Source organism: Schistocerca serialis, chromosome 2, assembly GCF_023864345.2.
Source record: "Schistocerca serialis cubense isolate TAMUIC-IGC-003099 chromosome 2, iqSchSeri2.2, whole genome shotgun sequence".
In the NCBI taxonomy this organism is placed as follows: Eukaryota; Metazoa; Arthropoda; class Insecta; order Orthoptera; family Acrididae; genus Schistocerca; species Schistocerca serialis.
The window spans coordinates 680477949-680490797 of record NC_064639.1 but is presented as its reverse complement, the minus strand read 5'-3'; the positions used below and the strand labels follow the sequence as shown (position 1 = coordinate 680490797).

The window sequence follows — 12849 nt, the reverse complement described above, 5'->3', positions numbered from 1 at the left end:
TATCTGCTTAATTAATACAAATTTGCTTACATTTGCCAGCACTCCCAAGATGTCCGTTTACACGCAACCATGACAAGAGGTGAAGATGACTAAAAAAATTAACAAAAGAGCCTATCTTGTCGTCTCTTTAGATCATTTTGTTATATTTCTTTGTCCTCGAAACTTACACAGAGAAATTATTATAATACGGATACATGAGAAAAATGTATGTTCGCCTGAGCAGCTAGTGTCCACTTATTATTCAATTTTTAAATGTCTCTTCTTTATAAATACTGTTTTTAAGTCTTTTCTTAGTATTTCACTGGCGACAGTATAATGGTTAACTTTACTTTGTGCAAAATGACATTTATCTATTGATAAAGACAGGTTTGTGCTTCTTATATGCTCAAAAACAGCCTGTAGTCTCTCAGTATGCTGCTTCATGTGTTCACCAAAAATTATTACATCATCAAGGTAAACAAGTGTTTGTGTTGGGGTGAGCCCTTGTAAAACTGAATCCATCACACGTTGAAACGTAGCTGGAGCATTACGAAGATACTTGTATACTCCTGTTGCTGTTATAAATGAAGTTTTTGCTTGATCATCTGGATGCATTGTTAACTGGTGATAACCACGTGTTAAATCACATACTGAAAAAATTCGACATCTGCCCAAGTAATCCAAAGTTTCCACTAAATTTGGTAAGGGGTAAATGTCAGGTGTGGTCACAGCATTCAGAGGTTGGTAATCAACACCAAAACGGAACTGTGGTTCTCCAGAAATTGATTTCTTCTTTACAATTACAACAGGCAAATACCACGGTGGGTCTGAAGGATCTCTTGGTTTTATAATTCTGGCTTCTAATTGTTCTTTAACCATGTCTTCTACCAACTCTCTTTGACTGAATGGTATTCAGTAAGGTTTCTGTGTGACTGGGGCTGCATTTCCTGTATGAATACGATGCTGAACTAAATGAGTGACAGGTAAATTTGCACGCTCTCTGAATAAATCTGCATACCCCAACAAAACAGGCGCTAAAATCTTCTGTTCATCAGCTGTCAAATGTTCTATCTTCTTCCAAATTATGCACATCAGTTCATTATTAACTTCGTCTCCTCATTGCAATTTTGCATTACTGTTACCAAAATCAGTGTTTATAACTGCAGCATTTGTTACCTCATCTGGACTCTGTACTACGTCACTTTTACGTACGCTCGATACTGTAGCAACTTTCGTTCCTCGTGGCAAAACAACATCCTCATTGCTCATATTCGTTATTGTAACCGGGACTTTTGCGACATTCTGTATCACCAACACTTCTAGCAACATAACAATGCATTGTATCCAGTAACTCACTTTTCTTGGTTCACTCAATTAATAACAAAGTTCCCTCCTTGCATCCGGGTGACTTAACTTCAATGTAGATTGTCTTTCCTACTCCCTTGGGTATTTGCTGAGGCTGATCAATTTGAACATCGACTCGGACGATTTGAACTGATGCATCGTTTGGGCGGTTCATTCCCACTACGTCAGTATTGCTGGTCCTTTGAGTACAATCTGAAGAACGATTCCCTAGGTTGTAGTTGCTACGGCCTAGTCTGATCTTTCTTCCTGCGACAAATATCTCTGCCTCGTTAGTGGACAAGAAATCAAATCCAAGTACACCGTCGTAACGCGCTTTGTTATTTGAAACTACTTTCACACTTGCTGTGTATTTATCTTTATTTTCACCTTCATCTTGGCCTTGGCCAATTCTACGTCAACTTCTCCATAGTTACGAAGTTTTCCTCCGTTTAACCCTCGCACTTTTAATAGCGGCGGTTTCAATTTATCCCGTTTATCTGTACAACACCACATTGAGGCCTGTGCTCCTGTGTCAATAAGTAGCTTGATGTTTCTCCCACGATATACAGCAACTATCATGAAGTGATTTTCACTAACAGGAATCGCTGTCTCTGGCAAAGGACGGACAGAGTGTTGTCCTGTATGTCCCCATACTCATTTAAAGATGTGGCAGATTGTCTGTTGTTTGCATTATCTTTCTTCTTGTTGCGACTATCTCTCGAAACATGATCCTGCATCCCGCAGTGACAGCAGATTCGATTCTCTTTACAGTCCTTACACTTCTGACCCAGCTTATTGCATCTGTAGCTTTGTACTGCTGTGTTGAAAAATCCGCGTTCTTGTTTCTGCATCTCATTCAGTCGTCTTAGTGCTTCAACGAAACCAACAGCTGATTCTACTGCTTCCTGAAACGTTTTACATCCTTTCAATCTGACAGCTTTGCTTAGTTCCTCTCTGTACAACCCATGAATAAATGTGTCCGAGGGTCTCTGGTTGGCTTCAAACAACTGAATGCGATTTTAATTTTCATCTTCTACTAACTCGTACGTTTGAGCATTGATGTTTTGAATTCTGTCGGTAAACTGGTCCTTTGATTCGTCCTGCACCTTCGCAAACTGTAAAGCTGCTCCTATAAAATCTGATTGCGTTTTTACATTTAAATCTCTGGACGGCAAACGTTCTAAACTCATTGTAATCTTCTGTTTTCACGCAAATAGGCTACGCTTTAATGAAATCTTATGCTGCTCCCTGAGTTCTTAATTTGGCAACCACTAGCTTATTGGAATCTGTCCATGATCCTAACAGGGCGGTACCTTCAAGCTTACGAAAAAACACTTTCACATCATTTTCGGGTTTCCTGCTAAACGCTGGTACTGATGGCAATAATGAAAAATTCTTTATTGTCGTCGTACTTGTACTGCATGATCTATCATTTGATAAGTCTTTCGGAATGTTACGCTCGCTTCTTTCTGCTTTTAACTGGCGAATCTCTTCTTGCAGTTCATTACTAACAGTTTGTGGATTGACAACGCTACTCTGACTGGATTGCAGCATTTCGTCTAATTTAACGCCAATGAGTCACTCAAGTGTAAAATAAAAATCCACCACTGCCTTTCGTATTCTAGCCAAACTGGAGTGTGTGTGTGTGTGTGTGTGTGTGTGTGTGTGTGTGTGTGTGTGTGGTTTGAGGTTTTCGGGCGCTAAACAGCGTGGTCATCAGCGCCCAAGCCCCCCCCTGCGGGTCCGGGGATCAGAATAGGCCCGCGGTATTCCTGCCTGTCGTAAGAGGCGACTAAAAGGAGTCTCAAATGTTTTGGCCTTAATGTGATGGTCCCCCTTGGGGTTTGACCTCCATTTTTCAAAATTCTACAGAAGTACGAGCCTTTTGGGGAAGGACACCTTACATGGTGTACCACTGGTCCTAAGTGCACTAAGACCTTGGCACTCAGCATTGCACCGGCGTTGTCACCATACCCATTATTCCTCAAATTGGGCCTAAACGCCTGATGGGTTGTCCACGTTACGCCCATAGTGCCTCTCCATCTGCACCAGCGATCATGATGGACTTTCCATGGCACCAGAAATCCAGCACGGTAGCCAGCCCGTTGTGGTGGGGTCGTCATGTACCCTCTAGGTTGTAGCCCCCTGACAACACAGGGATCGTACTGCCGATACCTGAGCTGCACCCTCCCCACGTTGGCCAAGGAGTAGATGCCCGTCTCCTTGGGGCATCAGGACTCCCGGCAATGGTCATCCTGCCAGGTGGCCCTTGCTGCGGCTGGGTGGCGCCCGTGGGGAGAGCCCCTGGTCGGAGTGGGTGGTATCGGGGCGGACGTTTCGCACATGAAACGTCAGCATGTATCAGGTCGCTCTGCGGCCGAGTCTTCCAAAAGAAAAGGTACGGTTTCTAGTTCTGGTTCTCCTGCCCTTTCCCCCTTGGCCACTCCATGGGAGGAGGGACAGGCCCGCCGGCTTGGGGCGAAGTACTTCCCCCGCTATTTGGTCTGTTCTCGAACAGATGGGGGGACGTTCGCCACCTCCAAGCCCATGTTCTTTGTTCAACACATTGAGGACGTCTTCGGGGAAATCGAGGCTCTCAGCAAGATGAGATCGGGGTCTGTTCTTATCAAGACCACCTCTGCCACACAATCGGCGGCACTCCAGGCGTGCGACCGCCTAGGGGACATCCCAGTCTCCATTGTCCCACATCTGGCACTCAATAGGACGCAGGGGGTCATTTTTCATCGTGACCTCCTGCTACAATCTGATGAGGAGCTCAGGGCCAACCTGGAGCGCCGCGGCGTGCATTTCGTCCGGCGAGTCCAGCGCGGCCCCAAGGACCGTCGCATCGACACCGGGGCCTTTATCCTCGCCTTCGAGGGGGACGTTCTCCCGGAGAAGGTAAAGGTGATGTGCTACCGGTGCGACGTGCGACCTTACGTCCCGCCTCCTATGCGCTGTTTTAGGTGTTTGCGCTTTGGGCACATGTCGTCCCGTTGTGAGGCTGAGCCCCTTTGTGGCGACTGTGGACGTCCTCTTCGTGAGGAACATACTTGCACCCCACCACCTCGGTGCCCTAATTGTCCTGGCGTCCACTCGCCTAGGTCCCCGGACTGCCCCGCCTATCAGAAGGAGAAAAAGATACAGGAACTCAAAACTTTGGATCGGCTCTCTTATTCTGAGGCCAGGAAGAAGTATGACCGCCTTCATCCCGTGTCACTGGCCACTTCGTTTGCCTCCGTTGTGTCCACTCCTTCCGCTGTATCCTCACCTCTATCCTGTCCCCCCTCCGCCTCCTCTGCCCGTCAGGGGGCTCTGCCTCCGCCTCCCAAATCCCTCCCTTCCAAATCCTCCTCCCCCGCGGCCCCCACCCCCCCTGCCCCAGGGGCCACCCTTCCTCCTCCTCCTCCTCCCCCCACGCCACCTGAGAAGCGATCCTCTTCTCAGGCGTCCATCGGGGAAACGTTCCGGACCCCGGCTTCCGAGGTCCGGCGTTCCAAAACGGACCCCGCGCGTGAGGACCTTCTTCGGGTCCAGCCCACCATCCCTGTACCTCCTCGGCCTTCCAAGAAGGCCTCCAAGAAGAAATCTCTATCCCCCTCTCCACCCCGGCGCGTTTCATCTGACGCTTCATCCGTGAGTCGCTGCTCCCGGCCGTCCTCAGTTTCGCCGGGACGCTCTGCTGCCAGGCGTTCCGCCGGCCTTTTGTCGGCAAATGATGCGGCCCCTCCTACACAATCAGGGACAGCGGCCGCAGCTGGCGACGAGTCGATGGAACCGGATCCGCCTGCCGTCAGTTGTAGCGTTGTTGCCTCGCAACCTGGCCCTCCGCGGCCATCGAGGTGACCAGCTCTTCCCCGTCTCGTTCCCCCAACTTTTTGACTAGCAATGGCGTTGTTTCATTGGAACATAAGGGGTATTCGATCTAATCGGGAGGAATTACAACTGCTCCTCCGCCTGCACTGTCCGCTCGTCCTTGGTCTCCAGGAAACCAAGTTGCGCCCGACTGACCGTATTGCCTTTTCCCACTATACCTCGGAGCGGTATGACCTCGCCCCTGTGGACGGTATCCCAGCTCATGGTGGGGTCATGTTGCTCGTTCGGGACGATGTATATTACCATCCCATCCCATTGACCACCCCACTCCAAGCAATAGCTATCCGCATTACTCTTTCTGCTTTTACTTTTTCCGTTTGTACCGTCTACACTCCACCGTCATCTGCTGTTAGTCGGGCTGACCTGATGCACCTGATCGATCAGCTTCCCCCGCCGTTCTTATTGTTTGGCGACTTCAATGCCCATCATCCCCTTTGGGGCTCTCCTGCATCCTGTCAAAGAGGCTCACTCTTGGCGGATGTCTTCAACCATCTCAATCTTGTCTGCCTCAATACCGGCGCCCCGACTTTCCTCTCGGACTCTACTCATACCTACTCCCACTTGGACCTCTCGATCTGTTCTACCACTCTTGCCCGTCGGTTCGAGTGGTATGTCCTTTCTGACACCTATTCGAGCGACCACTTCCCCTGTGTCGTTCGTCTCCTGCACCACACCCCATCCCCACGTCCTTCGCGCTGGAACATACTGAAAGCTGACTGGGGACTTTACTCCTCCCTGGCGACCTTTCCGGACCGCGATTTTTCCAGTTGTGACAGTCAGGTCGAATACCTCACGGCTGTTATCATCAATGCTGCCGAACGTTCCATACCTCGTACTACTTCTTCTTCCCGTCGCGTTTCCGTCCCCTGGTGGAACGAGGCTTGTAGGGACGCTATCCGTGCTCGACGACGTGCTTTACGCACCTTTCGCCGCCATCCTACGTTGGCGAATTGTATTGAATACAAACGACTCCGTGCGCAATGCCGTAGAGTCATCAAAGACAGCAAAAAAGCTTGCTGGGCCTCTTTCACGAGCTCCTTTACCAGTTTTACTCCCTCTTCTGTTGTTTGGGGTAGCCTGCGCCGGCTGTCGGGCATTAAGGCCCACTCCTCAGTACCTGGCCTGACCTCAGGTAATGAGGTCCTTGTTGATCCTGTGGCTGTCTCCAACGCCTTTGGCCGCTTTTTCGCGGAGGTTTCAAGCTCCGCCCATTACCATCCTGCCTTCCTTCCCAGGAAAGAGGCAGACGAGGCTCGGCGACCTTCCTTCCACTCGCTGAATCTGGAGACTTACAATGCCCCCTTTACCATGCGGGAACTCGAACGTGCGCTTGCACTGTCCCGGTCCTCTGCTCCGGGGCCAGATGCCATTCACGTTCAGATGCTGGCCCACCTTTCTCCGGCGGGCAAAAGCTTCCTTCTTCGTACCTACAATCGCGTCTGGACCGAAGGTCAGGTCCCCATGCGTTGGCGTGACGCCGTTGTTGTTCCTATACCCAAACCCGGGAAGGATAGACACCTTCCTTCTAGTTACCGCCCCATTTCTCTTACAAGCTGTGTCTGTAAGGTGATGGAGCGCATGGTTAATGCTCGGTTAGTTTGGATTCTTGAATCTCGACGACTACTTACTAATGTCCAATGCGGCTTTCGTCGCCGCCGCTCCGCTGTTGACCACCTTGTGACCTTGTCGACATTCATCATGAACAACTTTTTGCGAAGGCGCCAAACGGTCGCCGTGTTCTTCGACTTGGAGAAGGCTTATGATACCTGTTGGAGAGGAGGTATCCTCCGCACTATGCACAAGTGGGGCCTACGCGGTCGTCTGCCCCTTTTTATTGATTCCTTTTTAACGGATCGAAAGTTTAGGGTACGTGTGGGTTCCGTATTGTCCGACGTCTTCCTCCAGGAGAACGGAGTGCCTCAGGGCTCCGTCTTGAGCGTAGCCCTTTTTGCCATCGCGATCAATCCAATTATGGATTGCATTCCACCTAATGTCTCAGGCTCTCTCTTTGTCGATGACTTCGCGATCTACTGCAGTGCCCAGAGAACATGCCTCCTGGAGCGCTGCCTCCAGCGTTGTCTAGACAGCCTCTACTCATGGAGCGTGGCAAATGGCTTCCGGTTCTCTGAAGAGAAGACGGTTTGTATCAACTTTTGGCGATATAAAGCGTTCCTTCCGCCATCCTTACATCTTGGTCCCGTTGTTCTCCCATTCGTGGACACAACTAAGTTTCTAGGGCTCACGTTGGACCGGAAACTGTGTTGGTCTCCACATGTCTCTTATTTGGCGGCCCGTTGTACACGTTCCCTTAATGTCCTCAGAGTTCTTAGCGGTTCATCTTGGGGAGCGGATCGCACTGTCCTGCTTCGCTTGTATCGGTCCATAGTCCGATCGAAGCTGGATTATGGGAGCTTCGTCTACTCGTCCGCTCGGCCATCCCTCTTACGCCGGCTCAACTCCATCCACCATCGGGGGATACGTCTTGCGACCGGAGCCTTCTACACTAGTCCTGTCGAGAGTCTTTACGCTGAAGCTGCCGAGTTACCGTTGACCTACCGGCGCGACATACTGCTGTGTCGGTATGCCTGCCGGCTGTTGTCTATGCCCGACCACCCCTCTTACAAGTCCTTCTTCGCTGATTCTCTCGACCGTCAGTACGGGTTATATGTGTCTGCCCTGCTGCCCCCCGGAGTCCGCTTCCGTCGCCTGCTTCGACAATTGGATTTTGCCCTCCCTACCACCTTCAGAGAGGGTGAGAGCCCGACACCACCTTGGCTCCAGGCTCCGGTTCGTATTTATCTCGACCTCAGCTCACTCCCGAAGGAGGGTACTCCGGCTGCTGTGTATTGCTCACGGTTTGTCGAACTTCGTGCTCGATTTGCTGGTCACACCTTTATTTACACCGATGGCTCCAAAACTGACGATGGTGTCGGCTGTGCCTTTGTCGTCGGGACCGCCACCTTTAAATACCGGCTCCTTGACCAATGTTCCAGCTTTACGGCCGAGCTTTTTGCTCTCCATCAGGCCATTCAGTATGCCCGCCGCCACCGCCATTCATCGTATGTCCTCTGCACTGACTCACTCAGTGCTCTTCAGAGCCTTGGGGCTCCCTATCCGGTCCATCCCTTGATTCACCGAATACAGCAGTCCCTCCATTGTTTCGCTGATAATGGCGGTTCTGTCAGCCTTCTGTGGGTCCCCGGACATGTAGGAGTGCCTGGGAATGAGGCTGCGGATGCTGCAGCCAAGGCTGCAGTCCTCCAGCCTCGCCCAGCCTCCCATTGTGTCCCGTCATCTGACGTTTGTGGGGATGTCTGTAAGAGGCTTGTGTCCTTGTGGTGGGATGCTTGGTCATCCCTCCAAGGAAACAAGCTCCGGGCAGTAAAACCGCTCCCAACTGCTTGGACAACTTCCTCCCGACCATCTCGGCGCGAGGAGGTCCTTCTGACCAGGTTGCGGATTGGGCATTGCCGGTTTAGCCACCGCTACCTGCTCTCTGGTGACCCAGCCCCACAGTGCCCTTGTGGTCAGGCATTAACGGTGCGCCATGTTTTATTGTCGTGTCCCCGTTTTAGTCAATTTCGTGTTGTCCTGTCCCTGCCATCTACCTTACCGGATGTTTTAGCTGATGACGCTCGAGCAGCTGCTCGTCTTCTGCGTTTTATAACTTTAACTGGCTTGACCAAAGACATTTAACCTTTTACTTATTTCCTCTGCATCTTTGTCCGGTCCTTTTGATGTCCCCCCATCCCCTTGAGTTTTAGCAGGTTCCTTGTGCTCTAACACCAGTGACTGGGCGCTAATGACCTCAGCAGTTGAGCGCCCTTAAACCCTACCAAAAAAAAAAAAAAAAAAAGCGCCCAAGCCAAACTGGAGTAGACCAACCTGAATCCCAGCATTGGATGTCCCCGCGTAGTTGGAAGATGTTCGTGCTGCTGTTGCTGCTGCTCGAAGTTCATGTTGTGCTGCACTTCTTCAGGACTGTAGGTTTTCCATAATTATCCCCATGCTGACACCACTTCTATAAGGAGGTTGTTCGTGTTGTTACCCCCGGATGATAATTACATGAAATATTTGTCAGGATTCGTAAGCAGTGGGTCCTTGAGGTACAGAATATGCAAACAATGAGAACAGTTTATTAACAAAAAGACTGATTATAAAACATGCGCACTACACGTACCCATCATGACTGTGTGTGACTTCTTAACACCGGCTAATTACGATAGTATCAAAAGGCTCTATGGTGAGCTAAGAAAAGACACATATTCGCGCCTGAGGCCACGCTAGCCACACGGTGCACTGCGGCCGATCACACGGCTATTGACCTAGCAAATTGTCAGCATTCCGAGATAGGTCGTCTGGTGAGCGTGTGTTATGTACTGTACAGCTATGTGCAAACCCGTAGACCCTTACACATCATATTCTAGTCCCTTTCGAATACGAGCCTGGAATTTTTAATTTCTTTTATGAAGGTGAGTCAACCTCTTTATTGTTCATTTAAATTATTAGCCAAGTGGTGCTGCAGAATAAATTTCCTGCAGTTTTGAAGACTGTTCAAACACTATTCTTGTTGATTGTAAAATGTGTTATTTCAAATAAACTGATGTACTTGTAATCCTCATATGTACAACCAATGAAGTTAACATACAGTAATTAGACCAAGAATCAAGGGGCTTTTCCTTTTTGATTTTAGAAAGAGTAGTTGCTTTTCTTCACAAAATAGCCACTATTCCTGTTGCAATAAATCATTTTCTGCCCTACCTCTAGCGTGAGCCAGTACCTAGTCAGTCAAAAACTGCAGTACCTAATCAGTCAAATGCAGTATCTTCAAAGGGGCCAAAAAAACCACAGCAGCTTGTTCCCAGAATCAACCTTGTACAATTTGAAGAGTTTAAAGAGACACCAACGTAAGTAAACCCATAGCAGGTATTGTGTATGTAACTTCATATATGTACACATTATTGGTAGGTATTTAAATGACTACAGTTGCAGTTTTCTGTGGTAAGTAGAATGGACATCAGAGTGCATTAGTGTTGATTATGTTCAGTGTTGTTACCAGTCCTGGTAGGGTATATAAGGGGTGCGGACAGTGTCAGATGTTAAGTGATCACTGTGAAGGGCATTTGGAGATGCCACATACTTGTGTGAGACAGCTTTATCAGCATCTGAAAGATTGAAAGGAGCTCATTGTGGACCTCTATTTGTCTGGCTGGTCGAACTGTGCAGTATTCAGACTTGGGTGGCATTCAGATGTGATAGTGGACCTGTGTTGGACTGCATGGGAACAAGAGAACAAACTTACTTATCAAGGTTCCAGCCGTCCATGTCTCACTGCCACAAGGGACATCATAACCCCTTTCAAGCTGAGAACAAGTAATGGGTTCCCTGTAACATTGTGTCATACCATACCATTGGCCTGAGACTAACAGCACCCGGACTAGGGAATTACAGTCTCATGCTTAAGCTATCATTGACACCACAATACAAAAGATTGCGTTTGGAGTGGAGCTATGACCGGGAAGCATGAACTTCTGATGAATGGCATCGCATTGTGTTCAGTGATTATTTGTGGTCCTGCACTATCCAGGAGGGCAAGTATAATGGCACCTGGGGAGAGGTCTTATTCTTCCAATGTTTTGGAGAGGTATAGCAATGTTGCTCCGCCTGTCATGATGTGAGGAGCCATCAAGTACAACTGGTACAGCTGTTTGTTATTGAGGATACTCTGACAGCACAATGGTATGCCGTGAACATCCTGTATGCTCACATTTTACGTCTGATGTGACAATATTGTGCTACCAGTTTTCAACAGGGCACTGCATCTACACACTTGGCACATGCGTCTATGGTCTCTGCCTGATGTTGAGGTACTCCCAATGGCCAGCAACTTCCCCCAGATCTGTCCCCAGTAGAACATATATGGGATTAGCTTGGACATTAACTCTGTCCCATTCCCAGTATGTAGGATATCAAGGTCCATTTACAACGGTTTTGCGTCACCTATCCTCAGGCAAGAATACAATGACTTTGACATCCTTCCTGACTGAATCAGTGCATGCATCCAAGCCAGAGGGGGTACAATGTTGTACTCTTAAGTGAGTTTGTATTTCTAAGATCTTTGTAAATTTGACCCAGTGTTGTAGTCACTAAAGTAACATCACATACTCTCTCGACCAGTGAAGTCTCATTTTGTTTCCTTTTTTCATTTTGGGTGCTTCACTTTTTTGTCAGGCTGTGTATTTCTTGAGAAAATATTGTAAAACTATGTGAATGAAGCATTTGTTAACAGAAAATGTTTAAAATAATAAATGTAAGCTTTTCACAATAGATACTATGGCTTTTCAGGTACCTGAGAGGGCGCATGAAGTATGACGATCTCAATGATATTGTTCAGGAGATTAACCAGATTATTGCAAAAAAATATAGCATAGTCACGCAACAGCTGAAGACACTAAAGAGATCTGAGCAAGAGCTCTGGAGGAAGTATAAATTAGAAGAAGTGAATGAAGTTAAAGGTGAGAAAATGTGCTCAAGGGTAGTCTGCCATCTTAGTATACTTAAAAACTCACAGTTTGGATTTCAGAATGATTGCTTATTCAGTAATGATGTCTATACATTGGGTTGTATGTGCAAAATGGAGGATGTGCTTTGTGCTTGAAATTTCGGAGAATATTCTAAGGTTTGCATGAATAAAATGACTCGGAGAATATACTACACCCGAGAATGCTCTTATGTTGAGTAAAAGAGTGAGGGAAGTTGCTCAACACAAAGAACATTCTCCAATTTCATATGAATAAAACTAGAGAAGTTTCTCACAAGTGGAGAACATTCTCAATTTTTGAAGCGAGCTCTGTAGCGTACTGCAAGCGAGTTAGTTCTGTTGATGTAAAGTTTTATGAAGTTATTTTTAGTAAAAAGGTAGAATTTATGCAGCTTGCAAGTAAAACAAAATATTATACTTAGCCCGAAGAAATAGTTACGAGAGAAACTGTAGAAGTTTATACAGGTTTTAGAATAAAAACATTGACTGGCAAATCACTTCCTTCCTGAAAATTGTGAAAGAAGAGAGGGCAATCTTTCAAACGATGTGAAAATGAAAACATTTTTGTGCTATTTAGTAAACCCATGTTTTCAGACTGCTGTAGAAGACATAGGTATGTACCAGACAACTGTATCGCTGATATTTTCAGATGTTCATGTCACCCAAAAAGTGCCGTTGTGGTACAATTTCCCAGAAACAGTAAAATTTTAGTGGCAGTCAAGGCTTTCAGTTTCAGTGTGTGGTGGGGGCCCTTGATTGCACGTAGATACGAATCACGAAACCTGCTGTATCACCATAGAAATGAAGCATGGGCAGTTTCTGCTGTATGTTAGCAGTGCATTGTTTACATTTGTAAGTAGCTACATAACAAAATTATATTGTCATAAGTTTCGGAAATTTTAATAAGAAGCCTTATCAGTAATTAATTCCAGGTGAAGTCCATCTCAGGAATTCAGTATATCACACAATAAAAATATTGCTGCAATACTGAGGTACCATTTTCTGTACTGCTTTTGCTCTTTCTCCCAAAACTGGTTGCCCCCCCCTCCCCCCCGTCTGATAACTTGATCAGGAAATTGCCAGATACTTTCAGAACACATACTATCATA

At 47.5% G+C, this 12849-nt stretch overlaps 1 protein-coding gene across 4 annotated transcripts in view; it reads left to right on the top strand.

Moving 5' to 3' along the window:
• Positions 1–12849, top strand: part of LOC126457793 (spindle and kinetochore-associated protein 1-like) — a 108323-nt gene that overhangs the window by 92251 nt on the left and 3223 nt on the right. For all 4 annotated transcript variants that reach the window (XM_050094382.1, XM_050094381.1, XM_050094384.1 and 1 more), the window contains exons 4-5: positions 9967–10106; positions 11545–11714. In XM_050094382.1, the coding sequence (XP_049950339.1) occupies positions 9967–10106; positions 11545–11714 (310 nt within the window). The remainder of the gene's footprint in view (positions 1–9966; positions 10107–11544; positions 11715–12849) is intronic.